The following is a 21,067-nucleotide window of genomic DNA, read 5'->3' on the forward strand; positions in this document are numbered from 1 at the left end:
AGGGAGGTGATTCTCCCCCTCTACTCAGCCCTGGTGAGGCCACCCCTGGAGTACTTGTCACGGGTGCAAAGGGGGGGAGGAAGGTTATTGGTTATTGGCAGTTTATTATTATTATCTCTGGGTTTATTGCAAACAGATTTATTGAAGATGGCCATACAGTGTAGTCATAGCAAGCAAATATTACTGCACATTTGTTAGTGCCCGAGTCTCAGTTTCTTACCACTCCAACGGTTTCTTGTCGGAGGTTCTCTTAACTCCAGGAGAGTAACCTTGAGAGACATCCCAACTCAAGGGGAGATTCACTGCCATGCAGCCCGCTGCCATGCAGCCCGCTGCCATGCAGGAGTTCAATGGGCTCTAGGCTGCAGCACTATTTATGGGCACGGAGTTTGACTCATGGACATACAATATTTGGTGTGGAGATATACCTTTTTTGCTGATCTCATGCTGTGTTGGGGAAAATATACATTTTTGCTGACCTCATGCCCATTTCTGGCCTCACCAGTTGCAACCAGTATCGCCTAGTTCCTCCTGGTCAGCCCTGGGTGCTGTTAGTTATTTGCGGTCAGCTGGGGCCTGAGATAAGGTGTTTTTGTGTGTGCGGGGGGGGGTGGATAGTTGTGCTCCACCACACTTTGGGCCTGGGGGGGGGGCAGGTAGTTGCGCTCTGCCACGCTTTGGGCCCGAGATGTGTAGGGGGGTAGTTGCGTTCCGCCCCTGGAGTACTGTGTCCAGTTCTGGGCTCCCCAGTACAAGAGAGATGTGGCACTACTGGAGCAAGTTCAGCGAAGGGCTTCTAAGATGATTAGGGGACTGGAGCATCTCTCTTATGAGGAAAGGCTGAGAGAGCTGGGCTTGTTTAGCCTGAAGAAGAGAAGACTGAGGGCGGGGGAATCTTATTAACGTGTACAAGTATCTTAAGGGAGGGTGTCAAGAGGATGGGGCCAGACTTTTTTCAGTGGTGCCCAGCGACAGGACAAGAGGCAACGGGCACAAACTGAAACACAGGAAGTTCCATCTGAATATGAGGAAAAACTTCTTCACTGTAAGGGTGACAGAGCACTGGAACAGGTTGCCCGGAGAGGTTGTGGAGTCTCCTTCTCTGGAGATATTCAAAACCCGCCTGGACGCGATCCTGTACAGTGTGCTCTAGGTGACCCTGCTTGATCAGGGGAGTTGGACTAGATGATCTGCAGAGGTCCCTTCCAACCTCAACCATTCTGTGATTCTGTGAAAATAGAAATACGAAAAGGCAGACCCAAAAGAGGGGTTTGAGAAGCAACTTACGAAATATGCTTAAAATCATAATAGTGTGGGGGTTTTTTTAACTACATAAGGAGCAGGAAAGCCAGTATGGATCAAAAAAAGGAAAAGAGTGCAGAGAAAGATAAAGCCAGAAAAACTGGGGTGTGGGGTGCGGTTTTCATGTCTGCTCACTGTGGAAGATGTTGGGGCAGCTCCTATATCAGAATCCTTCATTATGGAGGATTCTTTGTAAGAACTGTTTCAGATTAAGGCATTGATAAAAGAGATTATGGAATAAATAGACAAAATGAACAGTATCAGATTGCCAGGACCAGGTGATGTGGAACTCAGAGTGCTAAAATAGTTCAGAGAATATCCAGAATATCTATTTAGTAGATATTGCAGTTTAGCTGATCTGTTGTTGAAAGCTGCCTTGGTAGCCAGATGACTGGAAGGAAGCTAATGCAGGGCCAACTTTTACATAAAGTTTCAGGAAAGATCTGGCTTACACATCAAGCCCTAATGTTTATGCTAGCGAATTAGTAAAAGTTAAAGGCTAGAATGCATGGACATGTGGATAAATATGACATGTTGCTTATAAGTTATGACTTTTCTTACTGATATTCTGAGGGTAAGTCTGCAGATAAGGAAGAACCAGTTGATTGTCTACAGGGACTTCTTTGAGGCTTTTGACAGGTTACTGCACCAAAATCTTTACAAAAGAATTTAAATAGCTGTGGAATCAGAGGGAATATCCTCACACGTATAAGTAACTGATTGAAAGATGGAAAGTGAAGGGTGGGAGGATCAGTTTCACATTGGAGGGAGATCACCAGTGAAGTCTGAAAAGGGATTTTTGATGCATAAGTTATCTAAATTGCATGGTTCCTGAGCTGGCAGGGTACAAGAGCCAGTTGAAAAACTTAAGGTCTAATGAAACAGCAGGGAAACAGCAGATGAACATGCATCAACTTACAGTTCTAACTTCACAAAAATGATGAGATCTGAGTTGACTGTTACCGCTCAAGAATAAGATCATAGAATTCAAAGATGTCAGCTTAATGCCTCACACCACTCAAAAAAGCAGATGATGTCTGGAAAGAAATAAAAACAAAAATAGTAAACATTATGCCCCTATAGAAATCTGTAATACATATGCATCTTTTGTGCAGTAAGGTGACAATGATTAAAAGGTTGTTTGAGGAACAGATAAATACATTACAATCCTTCAGTCAGATGAAGGTGACTGTGAGAGAAGGAAATGTGGCAGAGGTCTCTTGCAGCATGAGCAGCATAGAGATGGTGAATAATGATTCAGTTCTTTTACCAGAGAGATGGTGACCAAATAGGCATCAAATGAAATTAGCCAGTGGCAATTCCAAATAAAAAATAAAATAAAATAAAGACGATGACTGTGGTTCTTTCCACAGTGTGTAGCTGTGGGAGTTTGAACTACAGAACATTATAGATGCCAAAAATTTACAAGGGTTCAAAAAGCAATTGGACAAATTCAGGGAAGAAAGTCCACTGCAGCCTATAAACTACAAATGATTACCTCTAGCTCATGGATTTCCCAGGCTGCAAATTGGTGGAGGCTGCGAGAGTCTTTTGAAAAAGTATTCCTCTGTTTCTGCCCTGTTTTTATGTTCTTTTTCTAGGCATTTGCTGTTAGTCATCATACACTGCTGCTGTTGATCATATAGGTACTGGGCTAGGCAGATCTTTCATCTGACCTGTTACAGCTCTTCTTATGGAGTAAACAAAAGATATACTATGCATGTACCTAAGAAAAGAGAATATATTGGTCAGGTCTGTTCAGCTAAAGTTGTAATTGTCAGTTAAATAAATGTCTTTACTGAAGATGCAACTTAGTTGAAATAAAATTGTGGGCCGAACTGGGTAGATAATTTGAAACAGAAGAGGGAAGAGGCCTATTAGTGACAACTCACAACTATTTTGTTTTCTTAATGTCAGAAAATTAAGCTGTTTGGGGAATTAAACAGCATTGTAAGACAAAACACTGATTAAAGGATTGTCTATAGATTTGGGCAGGGGTTGCTTTTGGGTTTTTTTGTTAGTTTTTTGTTTGTTTGTTTGTTTTTTACTTTTCATCTTGCAGGGATCTGGAGAAGACACTGAAGGACTCTGTGGCATCATTGAAGCCATTGCAGAAGTTATCAAACTAACTGATCCTTCACTACTCTATCTGGAAGTTTCAACTTTAGTCAGTAAATACCCAGATATCAGGTAATTCTCTTCTCAAAGTTAAGTATATATATATAAAAATCATTGTTTTAAAATTTAGCCAGAGACTACAATGTAGCTATATGTAAATATTTTCATATTATTCATATTTTAGAATGTAATCATTTTCTTATCATAAGTGATGCTAATAGAGAATGTATATGTTCTGAACTAGCATGTGCATCACAATGGTGTTTTATATTGAGCTGGAAAAGCTAGTTCTGAGTGACTGGAAATCTGATTAAGTACTTGAGGTATTAAAAGTACTTCTAATATTAGAAGTATTAGAATACTAAAAGTGTTAGAAGTACACACTGAAACTGAAGGACTGTGAACTAAAAGTGATATTTTTGACAAAATATTGCTTCTACAAAGCTTCTTACTAAAGCCAGTTTTACCATTTTCCTTTGGCAGGGATGACCATATTGCAGCTTTGCTCACAGTGAGAGGAGATGCCAGCAGAGATATGAAGCAGACTATCATTGAGACTTTGGACCAAGGTCCAAGCCAACCAAATCCAAACTACGTGCCAATTTTTAAAGAAATTGCAGTTCCCACTCTAACCGTGCCAAAACTTCTTAAGTAATTGACAGATCTGTGGTTTTGTCATTACTGGTCTGGGATCAACAAGTTTGAAATATTTGAGGGCAAGTTTGGCAATGCTTTTTCAAGTAAAGTTCAATACTGATACTAGCTAGGTATGTTTCTAAGGACTTTTTCATATGGGGAGACATGATCAGATTTCTGAAAGAAAATGGAGTTAAAGATCAGTCAAACTTGTTTGAAGAATGAAGGTTCTAATGGCCAGAGTGCTTTTTATTGACCCATCTTTTAGAGCCATGTTTGCCATTAGCAAATATATTTTTCCTCATGGAATATGTCTGCACTGTACAGTGCAATGCTGTATAAAGATATTTATACTGAAAATAACAGAGCTGAATTAGTCCTTAATGCAGAGTAAGTAGACCTGGATATACTAACATACATTGCTTACAATACCTAAGCTGACTCTATTAAGCACTATCTCTATATGGCACTGCACTGGGCATATATTAACATCCTCAATTCACTTTCACATTGTACTTTGTGTATGTATTTACTCTGATGTAAAATAGTTTATTTCAGAAAATGTAATTATAAAATCAGTTCCCTGGCTAAGGGATTGAACAAAATTGCTAGCATGCAATTTGATTATAAAGTGAATAAACAAATAATTAAAAAAGATACTTGGGGTACAAAAATAATTTTTCATCGATTCACTAAAAACAGCACATAAAGCACCACCAATTCAATAAAATGTTGAAACCATTGCTACCTTCAGCAGTGTATTCTTTACATCCTTATAGAATTACAATAGATCTCAGTCTTTGTTGTTGTTGTTTTTTTTCTCCTCTCCAGTTCTTTGAAGTGTAGAGCAGCTTAGATGAAATGTGTGAATACTGCTTGGATTTAAGTTTTCTGGAAACTCAAGATATTTTTGCATTTCCACAGTATTTTCAGATTAATGCTTAAAGTTAATTTCTTGTATTATATGTCTAATTATAAGATATGACTAGAAAATTGCTAAATTAAAATGTTTTTGATGAAGGACAGAATGAAGGCATTGCCTATGAGTACCTGAACAGAGGTACTCTCAGAGACAAGTACAAAGGAGGCACAAGCCTACTTTGTACTAACTGATGTTCTGGAGTTCACATATTAACTTGGGCTGAGCCTGTGAACACACAGACCCCTCACTCTACCCAGAAGAGATGCATGTAATATCATCAGTTGGGACAAAGGGTTTTTTTGTTTTTGTTTTTGTTTTTTTTTTCCATTGACTTTTCCATTGAATGTGTCCCAGAGGACCAGAATGGTTCAGTAGCCTGTCACGCCACAGCGTATATCCTGTAAAGCCTGGAAGTACTCCAGGTGCTGTGAATCCTAATACTGTACCTAGGAATTGCAGGTACTGGGAGGGGAATGGATTTTTAGATGGTCAGTCTTTGGCCTGGTGAGTTAAGAACTATTGAGATAATATTGACTAATTTTGCTTGCATTTCAATGTCAATCCCATGACTTTTGAGATGTACCTGAAATTCTTGTCCTGTGTGACTGATTTTCAGTATGTCCAAGGGAATCAATTAACCTGTTCTTTTTTTCTCCATAAATTGCATGATGCTTCTGCAGAAGTAACCCTGTACAGCTTGAATGTTAGAATTGTGCTATTTTTCCCCAAAGATAAACCAATTCCCTTGAGTGGAGACCCCTTAGTTTCTCCCTGTCTAGAACAGAAAGATCAAAGGGACTGCTAATGCCCTCAGAGACTCAAAGTCTCATGATGCATATTATGTAAAGGAATGCTATTAAATTGTGAATGTAGACCCTCTGCATCCTGCCAGTGCCTTCTCAACTAAAGCTCAAGCAACAGGTGCCTTTGTGCAATGGTTCCAACATGGTCTGCAGAGTATTGCTACCCTGATTTCCATTCATATCTTCCTTAGGTGTTACGCTCTTGATAGAGCTTTCTGAAGGAGCAATGCTGCATTTGGCAAGGCTCTGCTCAATTAGAGTCTCTGAGGTCCCTCTGTCAGAGGCTCTCTCAGCAGAGTACTCCATGGAATCACCTGTAGTGTGAAAGTACATTGAGACAGTCATTCAAATGATAGAATTTATTAACCTGTTCCATCCTTAAGATCTGTTGTCCTCACAGATTTCTTGCACACTTGCAACCATTTCTCTTTTCCTTCTGCCTCAAAATACAAGTATTGCAGCTGGACTTTTTTTTTTTTTTTTTTTTTTACTGCATCTTTAAGAACACTAAGATGTCTTTTCAATTTTTAATTTTCCTGTGTCCACTGGATTGGATAACTGACCATGCTTGGTGTAGAAGCTAGGAAAACTTTCCCTCCTAAACCCCCTGGAGCTTTAATGCTATCAGGAAAATAGAAAGAGCTACTAACCATGTCTGTTAACACAGAAGGGAAGTTTTGTGTATTTTCTCCTTAGGACTTTTCACAAAAGGATTTGCTTCTACCATGATCACGTAAGAGCAGCTGAAAGTGTGGAAGAAAAAGATAATCTTCAAAGTTTTGCTTTGGCAAATTTGCTAGCAAAAGGTAGACCTGGTTACTAGCCCATTCTCTCAAGGCCTCATTTTTTACTTCACACTTTCTGAGCTCTACATGACAAACATGTAAATGTACTTTTTTCAGCTTGTCTCTTTGCTAGCCTCCACGAGTCATAAATCTGTATCCCAGCAGTTGGTGACAGGAAAAGACAAGACAATTTCTGTATGCAGCTGGCCAGGTCATGCTCGCTTTCTTACCACTTTTAGTGAGGGTTTCACTGAGCTAAAGTACATTTTCAAAGGTGGTATTGTCCACCTAGGAGCTGAGGTATTGTTTAACTTGTCTTGCTGCTATGGAACTGACCCCTGAGTTCACTACATTTTTAAAAATAATATTTCCAAACCTGCTATTACTTCAAAGTTAAACACATTAAACTATCCTTTGGATACATAATGACCTATTCTTTCTTGTAAAGATTAGTAGTATTCTCCATTCAGAAATTACTTTTTAGCTTTCCCAGAATGCTGCTTTATGAATTGGAAAAAATAAATGGCAGTTTCCTAGGCACAGTCTATGAAGCTGCCAGTTTGATTAAGAATGGTATCAATGGCAAATTTATTTCTTAAGCACACTCCTGCACAGATAGTAACTCCTTTTACTAGGAGAACATGCACCATATCATAGCTGCACCCTTATGTAATGAGGGGCTGGAGTGCTTATTTATCATTTTTTCGAGGTTAAGATCATTCCAGAGCAGGGATGCTGACATGTTTAATTAACATACAGCATCTTCAAAAAGCTGGACTGCTGGAGACCTTGGAGCATGGCTTGCTTCAGCCTCCTGTTCACGAGGAAAGGCAGATGCTCATTTCAAAATTCAGGGGAGAGGCTGCATAGACAGTGTGGCTGTGCGGGGAGCAGGAAAGGATGTGGGCAGGCACTCCCCGCAGAAAGATGGCTCTCCCGGAGAAGAGCAGAGAGCTTTTGCGCAGGCCTGGTCCAAACCTGCCAGAATTACTGGAAGTAACCCGAGGTCGGGACTATATTCCTGGATTTTCACCCCAAATAGCAATGTCCGCGCCCCCAGGCGCTGCAACACGGGGGAACCACCCGTAAGGCGGAAGCCGCGCCCCGGGCCAGCGGAAAGGCCGGGGCCAGCCCCGCCGCTCTCAGAAATCACGGGCAGAAGGGCCCGGCCCGGCTGGAGCAGCCCCAGGCCCGCGGGATCCCCGCCCGCTGCGGGCTCCGCCCTGCGGGAGGCCCCGCCTCTGCCCAGGCAACCACGACGACAGCTGTCCCCTGGGAAAGAGCAGGCCTCTCTGCCCGCGGCTTCTCCCGGGATTCCCCCGGGGCGACGCCCTCCATCTCCCGCAATGGCTGTGCGCCTGCCCCGCTCATGACGTCACGGACCGCGCTACGTAAGCGAGCGCATCCCGGAACTGCAGGGAGGAGAGTCTGAGCTCTTCGTCCGCGGAGGGTTCCGCAGTCTCGGGGCGCTGTGCTGGGGCCGGGACCAGGACATGGCGGCTGGCTATCAGTACAGGCCCAACGGCGGCGGCGGGGCCGGGCTGGCCGATCCGAGCTTCCTGTGGAACGTCTTCCAGAGGTGAGGCCGCGCGGAGCGACCTGCGCGCCTGTGCCGCCAAGCGGCTCGTGCCCCTGCCCCACCCCCCTCGGCCGCCGCCCCCGCGCGTGCGGCGCGTACCCGCCGCGCCGTACTGGGGTGGCCGCCGCGACCCTTGTCTGCCTCGGGCGGAGGGGATCGGCCGGGTGCGCGGGGCAGCGCCGCCCCTGGGTGGTACGGTCCTGCCCGGCAGCTCCAGCCTTGTCTGTGCGGAGGGGAACGGCAGGGCCGGCCCGAGCTCGTGGGTGCCGGTCCGGGCGGCGAGGGGCACCAGCTAGTTTCGCGGAGCAGGGGCAGGCGCGGCCTGGCCGGGGCTGCGGTGCCTGATGTGGCGTCGGGAGGCTGGGAAGTGCCGGAACCCCCCGGCAGCCGCGGGAAGCTGTAACTGCCCCGGGGTGTCCAACGGGAGGAGCTGCCCTTTGGCTGCCTCGGGGCCTGTCTGGGCACGTAAACGTCGCGGTTAGGTCGCTATAACAGGAACCTGAGGGAAAGTACTGAGAGAGGCTCGAGAAAAGGTATGACTCAATTTTAGAGTAAGGAAAGGTGGATTCATGGATGCAAGAAGATAACCTGCAAAACATTGAAGTCATTTGTGAACTGAGAAACTAGAAAGGATTGCAACCTCTGGAGGGTAAATGTAAAAACACAAGAAGGCTTGTAAAAAGGAATCTGATGAATGCTTATAGCAGAAAGCTTAAAAACTTACGATAAGTCCAATACATCATGAGCAGAAACTGCCAGAGTCAGTAGGCTAGTATTAAAACAAGTACTGGTGTTGAGGCCACAGCAGTAGTGAAGTTAACTGGGTTCGTGTCCATGTCCTGTAGGAAAAATAGGGGATGTTCCAACATTGCACCCATTTTGTAGGAGATCTGTCTTGACTAATGATTGCAAGAAGAGGTTAAGGAGTAGATGAAATGAACAATAAATTGCTAAAACTGAATAATATTTACTCAGTAATTCCTGAGTGACTCAGGAATGTGATGGTTTACCTGTCAATCCTTACATAGAAATGACTTCATCTGAGGACTTGGAGGTGGCAAACATGAATGCCACTTCTTTTTTTAAAGGGTCTAGAAAAGAAACAGAGGAGTGATCTGATTTCTGTACCAGGCAAATCAGTAGGAACCATTTTAAACAATGTAGCTAGTGGGAAGAGTTGCATGGCTTTTGTTGAAAGAATTCCTATCTGGCAAACTACTGTATAATTCTTTGAATATATTTCATAAGGATTGAGTATAGATATGGATAGAACTGGTACAGTTGACATCTGCATAGTTTCCCAAGAGGTTTTCAACAGTGTTAAATATCAAAGGCCTTTAAAGAAATTTAGTAGCTGTAGAATAGAAGGGAGGGTCCTTTGATGGATAAATAGCTGACTAAAAAGAAGAATATATGGTCATCTATCACACTGATGGATGAAGCGCTTCTGGAATGTTCATTCAACTTGTTCTTAAGCAACTGTGRCTGCTTATGAGGGTGAAATGAAGGTGGATAATAAGATGAAATTTATTCATTACACTGAGTCCTCACTCTTAGTATAAAAATTACTACGAAGGCTTGCAGGAGCACCTTATAATACTGATTGACTGATTTTAAGAAGGATGATGGTCATATAATGGTTGATGAAATCCAGAATAGATAAGCGAGGTACCAGAGGAAGAGCCACCTTAACTTCACATAATTTTATGTATAAAATGAATGTTCTTTAACCTGACTGATGCTCAGGACCAATTTATAGGCATAGGTAGGTTATAACACATTTTCATGAAAATGTCAGCTTAGCACTCAATAGCAGTTCATAAAAGGTAAATTAAATGTTAGGAATTATTAGGAAAGAAATAGGAAATAAAAAAGGGAATGTCTTTTTACTGTTGTATAATCTATGCAACTTATGCCTGCAACTTTCAGTTTAGATTCTTTCCCTACCTCAGAAATGATATGGTGGAAAGAATTTAAAAAGCTTAGAAAAAGACAGCAAAGAATAAATAAAATAGCTTCTACAGAAGGACCAACTAAGCATGACTCTGCTTTGGAATGGAAATAACTGAGGGGAAATAAAAAATTGTCAGTGGCATGGGGGATGTGGATTATTGATCCCACTCCAGGACAAGAAGTAGGAAGCATCAAATTAAGCTGCTAGGTACAGTCTGTTATCTTCAGAACTGATTAGCTTAGCATTCCTCATGCCTACAACTAAGTGAGGTTTGCCATTTTATAGGACCTGTCTTTTCTCTGCCTAAGTCATCCAAAACTAGCCCTGATCACTAGACTTTTGTTTTTTTTTTTTTTCTTGACCTAAAAAGGTATCATCTCCTTCCTCTTTCCCTTAACTGCTTAAATATGGCAGTCCTCAGAAATGTGAGTTTGTGGGTTTGAGCCCCCTTCAAGTAAAAGATGGAGACAAACAAGTCTTGAGTGGCCACTACGGTCCTTGTATAAAATGGAAGGAAGCCACCATCACTTTCAGATATCCTCCTAAAGAAGGAGTGACCCTGCTTTATCTGTGTAGAAATGACTTAGGTTCTTAATTTCAGGACAAAACTCCATTCTCCAAGACTATAGACTGTGAAGGCTCAATGGAAGTTGGTACCTACTTACTGTTACTATGTGTTTGAATGCCAGAAGAGGCTTGCGGTAGGTTATTTCCACATTTTGCACTGGTTACATTAGTGGCTTTCTCTACATTGCCAGCATCTTACTGTGAGAAACTGGATGCCCAATTTAGGGCTGTGCTTTGGGAGCCAAACTAAGTATTGTGACATGAGGCATTTTGTGGATTTAACCTTTTCATTAGAGCATTGTGCACCCTGCTCTTATTTAAAAAAACAAAAAAAACAAAAAAAAAACACTTTCTTAGGTGGATTATGCCCAAATTGACTTATTGTCAGTGTGGATGCCTGTGTGGGTCTCCTAAATCATAAATAAGTTTAGAAGAGTTGTCTTTGTAGTTTGTGTTCTGTTCCAGTATGTTTCATCAATCTCAATGATGTGTTTAATTTGTAGTAAGGTGAAATGGTTTACCAAATAAAATGTAATTGATTAATTTTCCCTAAAAGTTTACTCTTATTTTTGTGAGTAGGAAATAGAATGATTAGGTCTCTACAACTGTAAGTGGAACCTGTTAATTGTATACTTTTAAAGCTTATTGCTTTTTTTTTGTCAGGGTTGATAAAGATAGGAGTGGAATAATATCTGATAACGAACTTCAGCAGGCATTATCTAATGGTAAGTCTGTAAATGAGCAATGAAATAGTTAATTGTAAACTTAATGCTAAATTTCATGAAACTGATTACTTCATGTCAGAATTCTTTGATGGGGGGAAAAAAAGTTTTTAACACCTATTAACACCATTTAATCTACAGCCAAAGGCTGAAGGGGAGGAGAAAGGTGGACAATCTTCCCCCTTTGGTTGTGGGTTTGTTTTTTGTTTTTTGTTTTTTTTTTGATCCCACTGTTCTTGGTTTTGGATTTAAAGGAAAATTTTCTGGTTTTGATGCATGTTAATAATAATGCACTACAAGCAGTGTTCCTATTGTAAGCCCCATTGATTTGCATTCTAGGGAGAGAAGGCATGCACATCACCTCTTTATTTTTTTCAGCTCCATTTCCTATAAAAGTGATTTATATTCCTCACTCATCACTACTAAACCTGTCACTTTTTTTTTTTTTTCTTCAACCAGGATCAGTGTATAACCTTGACAAAGATTATATGCTTACATCCAGCCTTTGTTACTGCATGTACAATCTTCTTATACGTTATGGTACAGGAAGTGAAGATTGGGAAGAGTTACTTCTCATGAAGATGGGCCGTAACTTTTTTTTTTCTTTTTCCTTAATGAGGGATAACTAGGTGAGGAGGGTTCTTTTTAAGAAGTAGGAAGATGCAGTCCAGATCAGTATTAAAACTTGGTAGTAGTGTTTCAGTTCCCTGTCATTACATTTAAAGGGTAACTAAGGTGTGCTCAAACAACTCATGGAAGCAAATAAAAACAGAAGAATCTGTCCAATAACCTTTTTTTTTTTTTTTCTGGCAACTTGAGCTGTTTGGAGTTGTACTTTGGCCTTTTCCTTTCCCCCTCCCACTGGATTTTGAAGCTCCTTGCACATCTTGAATCCATGTCAAGTTCCCCTTTACAGAATGTTTAATTCTCTCACCTTTCTGCTCACTGTGACTGAGAAAGGTTTAAACTGGTATTGTGTGGTGCAATGCAAACAGACTGAAAGCCTTCTTTTTTGTCAGTAATCACCTGACTTGTAATAAATTCAGATGGATCTAGTTGGTAAAAATGTTTTGGTTTTTTTTGTTTTGTTTTTGGGKTTTTTTTTAGTAAATTAGCCTTATGAGAATGTTTATGTTCAGTAATATATTTGATAGGTTAAAAGCAATGCATCAGTTACCACACCTGATTCCTGAATAAAATATTTTGTTCTGAACAAACTTCACCAAAAGCTGAAGTTAATAAAGTCACAATTTTCATTTGAGATTCCAGTGCTGTTTGCAACAGCCTCTGCCACTTTAAACTTAATATCCCTTAAATATCTTCTCATCTGATAGTTTTCACTATTTATTACACAAATACATTAAATTCTATCCAAACTATTTTCATTCCTTGTTTACAGTACAGATTAGCAGTTTCAATGGTTGGCAGTTATGACAAGTTCCCACAAAATTAATTTGCTATTAGGCAAAATGTTTACAGAACTACAAATTAACTTGATTTTCCAGTTTTCCTTTATTCCAAAAGAATCTAGATCTTATATACCAAAGTCACTAACAATTCATTATATTCTTTTCAAAATATATTGTCTAGCAGATGGTTGTGCATAGCTGTTGTGCAATCTTACATGGGCTAAAAGAATGTAGATGTACTTATTTCTAAAACCCTAAAAAACAATGCACAGCTCTCATTACAACCTGAAGTTGGATTTTAGTGTTTTTTGACATCCAGCTTTTCAAAATGCCAAATTTATGTAAATAACTATATTTATCTGGAAGGGATTGATCATCACTTTTTAGAGTTGTTTGCACAATAAAATCCTATGCTTCCTTGTTTTTCTGTCCCGCCGTATAAAATTAATAGTAAGAGTCGGGGAGGCGGAGGGAATAGTCCTTTAAGTTTAAACAGACTGAAACTGGTACAGTTCTTCAGCACTGGAGTTGGTTTGCTTTCTGGAATCTGTATTAGTTTCTTTGAAACTTTCAACATAAATTATCTTTCAAATTCTGTTTTTACTTTTTTTTCCTCTATTCTGTTGAGAGTTAAATGCTGGCACCCTATCAATAATTCCATTATTTCTGATCCTTATCAGGAAACATATAACTCTAAGGCATTGTTATTCTCTAAAATACTGGTGTTTCTTATGCATTTTCAGAGCTACTTTTATTCTTCTCTTTCTTTGCTAACCCAGACCTTATATTTCTCTTTATGTGCAAATAGTCATATAGTCTGTCTTCAGTAAAGGTTTTTCCACCTTTTGCTGCATCTGTAGATTTACACTGATACAGTTTCCTGTAATAGGAGAAATTCAGCATTGGTATAAGCACAGCTTACACCACTGCCTCTTGATTCAGCAAAGCAACAATGTTTTTGCAACGCCTGCTTAATACCAGTGCATTAGGTATTTGTGGTCAGCAACTGCATCATTGCAAACATCTCTACAGTACCCATGGTCTTATTGGCTGTTTTGTGGTCCCTGTACTTAACTTCAGTGAACTTAATACAAGTGTTTTTTGTTCTCTTGGAACTTTCACAGACTTTAGAGAAGTAATGGTGAGATTCTAAATGAGAAGCGGTATGTCTTAATTTACAACTTAACGTTTCTTAGTACTGTGGAATGCTTCCAAGCTAGTGGAAACTAGTCCAACATGAGTAGCTGCTCTTGAAATTCAGGTAGAGGTATTCAGAGAAGAAAAAAGTTCCTCCTCAGATGATTACTGCTCAAGCACTTTTAAGTAGCAACATTTCTCCCTGGTATGAAAATAATAATTTAAACTAACACTTAATTGATTTAGCAGCAGAGGTGGGGTTTATACTAAACAACTAGAAATGGCATTGGGTGATTCTGAAATGTTAGAAACCCTTTTTTCCAGTTCTGTCAGAAACTAAATGCCCTGGAGTAATCCACCTGCAAAATAAGATGTAAGCAGATGTCCTTACTAAGGAACAGATATAAGACATTGTTTGATTTATACCTTACAACTCATCTGTTCCAATCAGTGGAAGAACTGGGGTTGGGTTTTGTTTTTGTTTTGTGCAGCCTGAAGAAATTATTTTGGTTTCTGTGTAGAACCTGTAAAGCATTGGTCAGAAGTCATCTCTGAATAGTCGATAGCTTAGTTACTTCCAAGCAGCCTGTTTTAATCATATGCTAGCTCCATGTCAACTAGCTCTGAATTCACTATATAAGTTCTGATCTGTTTTTTTAATTGTCGTTTGGCTGAATTTTTTTTAAGTGTTGCTTAGTATTGAGGAACTAATTAGTTGTTCCTGTTTCAGGCACATGGACTCCTTTTAATCCAGCAACAGTCCGGTCAATTCTTGGTGAGTGTAATTGTGGTATGTGAAATATTCAGGATATATTGTTGTTTTATGATTTGTTCAGGTGATTGAGAGCTCCAGCTATTGTTGCATGGCTCTTGACAAATAATTATGTATTGAATTATATAGTAAATGCCTGTTTCAAGGCCTTTCTGAAGCAGTTTAGTTGGTCATAATATTAATAAGCTGGTCTTTCATTATAAGACAGTACTTTACTCGTCCTTTCTGTAGACAGCCGAATAGTAGTAAGATAAATTGAAATTCTGGCCACTCTGAAAAACAGAAATGTATTCCTTTTGTGTATACATATATGTGTTTGTCAGAGTAACCTGAGAAAATGTTACTAGACAACTGAATAGATAACAAATGTAATAAGAGTATAGGGAAATTGTCAGCTTTAAATATTTTAAAAGGCATTACACAGCTTGCCTTAATTTTGCCTTTTGTATTTTAATCCTGTTCTGCTCCAAAAAGACAAAACAGAGGCTTTACTATGCTTGAAATTTTTTTTAATGCATCTTAAAATATGTTCCAGTGATGTGGAAGATGAAGGTGGTAGAACAGAAAGGGGAGAAATTCAAGCTCAGTCGTCTTCTCTATCATACTGCTTATAAATCTAAGGACTAAGTATTTTGCTATTTTTTTAAATAAATATTCATCAGGAATCAGAATTTCATCACTGTGCAACATGCTATTTGTATAAAAAAAAGACAGTCTTGACAAGTATCAGTAAGTCAAATGCAGATTAGCATTTCAGCACCTTTAGCAGTCAATGGGTGTTGTAGACTTTAATTTCATGAGTCCTTAGAAAAGAGCAACAGTCACTCTTGTTTTGTCACTGTATGATCAGTCAAGCCCTCAATATTTTTGCTTTCACATTGGGAATGAATCACCCTGGCCCTCTTTTATCTTGCTTTACCCTTTCCCTTGACCTCTGTGTTTGCCTTGGATTAGCAGATCTTTCCAAAAAGTCACTTATCTCAGCAATTTCTCATCTTTCTTCAGAACTTTCCAAAGCGCTCACTTTCTTATTAAAAAAAATAATAGATCTTATTGAAGAGTTGTTTTACATGTCTCTTTCTTTTCTTTGTTTCAGGCATGTTCGACAGAGAAAACAAAGGTGGTGTGAACTTCAGTGAATTCACAGGAGTCTGGAAGTATATCTCAGACTGGCAGAATGTCTTTCGAACGTATGATAGGGACAATTCTGGAATGATTGACAAAAATGAGCTAAAGCAAGCACTAACAGGTTTTGGTAATTCATTTGTAATTACAGCTTTTTGATAGGTTTATATTGTTAAATGAGCTTACGGTTAGGGCTGTACTACTCTGGCAAATGTGACTACAAATAAAAATGAGATGGGTGAAATGCAGTTATCCTTTTTAGGTTTAAGGTGCCTTTTAAAGATATGATGCTGCAAGCACTTTTTTTTTTGCCTCTTATAGAAAATATTCCACACTTGTGTATTGACATATCCCGTTTAATTTTTTCCATCTATTTGCCACTCTGAGAGCATTACCAATATTTCAGTTAAACATTTTAACTTAGGAGGGGACTTGAAACAGCTTTCCTCATTTTAAAATGAGGCCAACTGTCTACACTACAGTGGCTTTCTGATGGCAAGAGAACTTTAATGCAATTGACTTCATTTATAAAACCCTGAGATGCAGCCCTAAACAGCTCTCTCAACCAACTAGTCAGTTTAATCAGTAATTGTTTGCTGTGACTTTGTGTATAATTATTACTGAGCATGATTTTATTGAATGCATTTTAGTTGAATACTGTTGTTATGCAGTAGATGTACTCATCAAAAAAAAAAATTAGTCTCTTGTAACTGCTTTTTTTTTTTTTCTTTTGTTCGTTATACCTGCCCTCTAAATAATCTTATTCTTTTTATAGAATGACTGTAGTTAAGTGAAGCCTTTTAAAGCATTTCTTTTTTCCAAGGTTATCGACTGTCTGACCAATTCTATGACATCCTTATTCGGAAATTTGACAGACAAGGAAGAGGACAAGTTGCTTTTGATGACTTTATTCAGTGCTGTGTTGTCTTACAGGTAAGAAAGAAAATGTATTTAACTTCCAGCTGGGGGGAAAAAAAATCCTTACTGTTCCTTAAACTTCTCACTTTGACCATAATATTGGATATAAAACTTGCTTATAAATAAACATCCATTTAAATAAAGTGGACAAGAGGTGTTAGCAAGTCAATTTAACAAGTCAAAAATTGTATGGGGGAAAAATAACATAAAATAGTCTCAATGCTTTTAAAAGGAAAACACTTAATACTATTTCCATTAGTTTAATAAACACTTTTCCTCCAAATCCTGGGTGTGTTAGAACTGGAGTGTCATGTCCCATGGTGTACTTTTCAGCATAATCAGAAATTAAATTCTCTTAATCTAGGTTGTGGGGCTTTGTCCATGTGTCTGTTTAAGGTCAGACTAAAAAAGAATTTGACCTGGCAGATGGGTTAATCAGTCTTTCTTAACTGCTGTTCCTGCAATGGCAGTGGTGTAGTAAAAGACATTTTAAAACAGAACAAAACAAAAACAAAAAAAACCCAACTTTCCGTAACAAATGCTTATACGAATACTTACATTAAGGAAAACTACAGTTTTTATAGTTATGTTTTACTGCTTAAAAAATTCATCACTAAATGATTTCTCACTTCAATGCTTAAAGTTTCTCTAAACTGCTCTGACTCTTCTGAAATGCATATAAGACTTTGGGAAAAGTTGGGAAACTGTAGCAGTGGACAAGCTAAATTTTAGTAGGAGAGGGAGGATTTCTTTTCTTTCTTACAGTGGCCAGCATTGCACCAGTATCTTAAATGTTTTCTGACATGTAACATGAAGAGAACAGTACTGGAGTACTCTTTCCTTATTTGCAAACAGGTGTTTCTGTTCCTTTCCTTTTTGCTTTATGCTTATAGCCATAACTGCTTGCTGCTGCTGAAACATCAGTTGTTCTTACATTCATTTGTACTAGGTGTTATACTTTGTTATGAATTTAAACTCTAATAAAGAGGTCTTTAAAAGAGAATGTCATTCAGTTGGTGTTTGTGAAACCATACTGGTACTTATTTTGGTTCATTATCTGTATTGCCTATCATCTCTAAATGCTCATCTGTAATTAGGAGGTTTATGGAGACAACTGAGATCCTAATGTAACACTATGCTTATTTGGTAGAGGGTGAGAATTTGGATTCTCATTGTTTTCTGTCTCTAGATGTATGACTCTTAAATGTCTTATGAACATGTCTTATGAGCCTCTTCTCCCTTTTTACAGCCAGTCACAAGAAGCTGGCTGGCTGAACTAAGAGGTGCCTAGATAGGCTTAGATGTTGTATCATACAATGATTTTTAAAATCAGATCTACTGCACAGCTCAAACATAAGTCACAGCAGAGAACTAAATGAGAATGTAGTATGCATGAGAATATAAACTGACAAAAGGGGAATGATCAGAAAGTGTTCATAAAGAAACATAGGTGGCAAGTGGAATATATAGTAGTCTAAACTTTCCCTGTGTACATTTTTTTTAATTTATTTTTTCTTTTCAGAGGCTGACTGATGTATTCAGACGTTATGATACTGATCAAGATGGCTGGATTCAAGTGTCCTATGAGCAATATCTTTCCATGGTTTTCAGCACTGTATGACAGTGACAGCTAGGAATTGCACACTGGCATTATACAGACTGGAGTTGCCAAATCATCATGTACTGAATAAGATTACTGATATATCAAAATGGATACAACTTCTCATTCTTAAATTTTGTATGTTGGTCACCACCTTCACAATGTTTGTACTGTGTGTCTGTTGGCTTTTACTTTGTATCGCTGTACCACCTGACAATATCATGCTTACTGCAGTACGGAAAACACAGAATCTAGATTTAACTGGTGCAATGTCACCTTAACTTTCTTCCATATATCTTGCATGGGGAAAAATGACTTTTTAGAAATGCCAAATTAAAATAGTGCTTGTTAGTTTGTAAAGAAATTTGAAAGTCAGACTTGCACAACATGTTTTGCATGTGCCTTACTTTGTATTAAAAATGAATACATTAAATTTTTATAAGAGTTTAAAATTAAGTAAAAATATTTGACCAACTTTTTTTTTGCACAGTGGTGTGGGGTTGTTTGGGGGGGGAGGGGGGTTGTGTTTTTGTGGAGTTGGTTGTTCTGGTTTTTAAGGGGGTGGTGGTTGCATTTCTGTAGTTTATTTTTCCATGGTTAGGTTAGCAAGGTTAGAGCTTGAACCTTAAGCAGCACCAGGGCCTTAGCATACATACCACCTACCATTTAACCAGTGAAGTCTGGGAAGGGGGGAAAAAAGGGTTGTTTAAAAGAATTTCCTTAGGGAATAGGAGAAACTAGTATTATTGCACAGTAGGCCAGCGTGGTTCTTAGATGAATACACTGCTGGCCAAGTTAATGGTTCTGTCCAAGATAGAGGAAGTTCCATCCTTTGTACCTCAGGATGGTAAAACTACATTTTATGTCTTGTGTATGCTCTTTTGCCTTTCTTTTCCCACTTATACTCCTCAACAGCCACACTAGCCGCACTAGCCCCACTTCCCTGTGTAGAGCAACGATGGCATAAATTTGTCCGTGCTACCTCAGCTGGACAGGTGACAGGGCAAACATTTTTCTACACTGATTCTGGTAATATCAAGTTGCTAAAATGCCTCCCTGAGATGCTATGCCAGGTAGAATTTGACATATTTTGCCATGATCAAGACAGATGGTGTAATTTTTGCCAGTGACTGTGAGAAACACAAGCCTGAACACATACAAGAACTTTGTACCAAACTGGCATTTCAAAGCAGCTGCTCTTAAATCAGTACTTTTTCACATTTCACTGTAACAGAACTAATGATCAACACTGAACTATAAACACTGTCATCCTCCTAGCCTGTACTTTAACTGAGTGCATATAAAAGGATCAGGTAACACTGCAGAAAGTCCTAAAATAAAGTAGCAAATTGGTATCATAACAACCCCCCATGATTATCCTGAAACCTACCGATTGGGGGCAGAGGGGGGGAAATACTGCCTTGAATTAAAAGCAAGCCACCTAAGGGGGAATGGAAGATGTCACCTACGGAAGAATTAGTACACTTAAGTCCTAAATCCAATTGTAAACTGACTTGTCTTGCACCAGTAAGGAAATTAAAACTGATGGGAAGTAAATAAAGCCTGCTTGTTTAACACAGAACATGCTTACATTATCCAATTCAATTAAAAAAAACATTCAGGAAGAAATATTACCTGAAACTGTTACTCTTCAGGATATGTTCACAAGGATACCTACAGGCAAGAGCTTTTAGTCAAAAACTTTTTTTTAACCACTGCAATACTGATGTATTCCCAAGGCCACCTCCTACTCCCACCCCACATCATTGTATGCAGGCAGTCCACACACTGTCATTTGTTTCAAATTACATAATTGACTACAGATACAGGCAAATAAGCTGTCTTTCACAGGAGCATCTATACATAAACCAATGCTGTGAATGATACCAAGCAGCATTCCAGGAGATTATGCAGAGAAGGGTCAGTCCTCAGATCAAAAGACAACCCTCCTAAAAATCAGCATTACCCCTAAACACCTCCAGCAAGAGTATAGTATCTAGTGTCAGGGTGAAAACAGCCACATGGCAACACTGCAGTTATCAACTAAAGACACAGCGTGCAGAGAAAATATTACTAGTTTTCAAGTGCTAATGACACAGACCCTTAGTGACAGTTTGATAACATTTTTTAAAGACTGTTTCCTAGTGCAAAATATCTGGGGACAGGTTGATGGTCTCTGTAGCATAAGCACGCACAACTAAGCAGTTCTCCCAAAGAGCTTCTGCATATCCAAGAGGGGTTTTTATCATGCAAAAGGCAATGGATTGCTTCTGTGTGATGCTGGGTGTGGGGTGGGGAACAGGAATAATGAAAAACATGTCAGAAAACACCTCAACAAGGATGAATTTTGAAAGCTGATTTGTCTTTATGGAGATAAGGAAGAAAAACATCCAACTTTTAGAGCCTGCACCTCACCCACCCAGAAAGTTGAGACGTCACAAAACATGTTCTCTTCAGAAACAGACAATAAAGGAAGAGCCCCACAGACTAAAAAGAGCTTCTCCATTAAAAGGGAAGAAGAATAAATTAAAGTCCCACTAGGAAATCAGGTCCCTTTGGATAACAACGTATCTGACCAGAGCACTGAAGACTACTAGTAGGTCCAAGGTAGTGAAACTACTGAAAAGAAAAAAGCTGGAGCCAGAGAAATTAGCCAGGTCATGTCTTGTGAAGGAAGTCATCCTCTATCAGCCAGTCTCATACTTCACTGTCTTTAGT

General features: G+C 39.3%; 2 protein-coding genes across 10 annotated transcripts in view; both read left to right on the forward strand.

Annotated features, from left to right (window-relative positions):
* The window catches only part of EXOC3 (exocyst complex component 3), a 33,792-nt gene extending 28,995 nt beyond the window's left edge, over positions 1–4,797 (forward strand). For all 5 annotated transcript variants that reach the window (XM_026081426.1, XM_026081440.1, XM_026081449.1 and 2 more), the window contains 2 exons: positions 3,365–3,492; positions 3,904–4,797. In XM_026081426.1, coding sequence (XP_025937211.1) covers positions 3,365–3,492; positions 3,904–4,075 — 300 coding nt within the window. In that variant the 3' untranslated portion in view covers positions 4,076–4,797. The remainder of the gene's footprint in view (positions 1–3,364; positions 3,493–3,903) is intronic.
* Positions 4,798–7,806: 3,009 nt separating this feature from the next.
* Positions 7,807–18,824, forward strand: PDCD6 (programmed cell death 6). Of its 5 annotated transcripts, XM_026081547.1 has the most exons (7): positions 8,055–8,145; positions 10,701–10,800; positions 11,330–11,391; positions 14,665–14,709; positions 15,803–15,961; positions 16,655–16,764; positions 18,272–18,824. In XM_026081547.1, the coding sequence occupies exons 2-7, from the start codon at positions 10,772–10,774 to the stop codon at positions 18,368–18,370; spliced, it is 504 nt and encodes a 167-aa protein (XP_025937332.1). In that variant the 5' UTR covers positions 8,055–8,145; positions 10,701–10,771; the 3' UTR covers positions 18,371–18,824. The 5 variants fall into 5 exon arrangements, with proteins under 5 accessions (XP_025937323.1, XP_025937314.1, XP_025937343.1 ...); XM_026081538.1 differs by lacking the exon at positions 10,701–10,800 and having other exon boundaries at positions 7,807–8,145; positions 15,803–15,955; XM_026081529.1 differs by lacking the exon at positions 10,701–10,800 and having other exon boundaries at positions 7,809–8,145.
* The last annotated feature ends 2,243 nt before the right edge of the window (positions 18,825–21,067 follow it).

This window comes from Apteryx rowi, unplaced genomic scaffold, assembly GCF_003343035.1.
Source record: "Apteryx rowi isolate R43461 unplaced genomic scaffold, aptRow1 scaffold_1166, whole genome shotgun sequence".
NCBI lineage: Eukaryota > Metazoa > Chordata > Aves > Apterygiformes > Apterygidae > Apteryx > Apteryx rowi.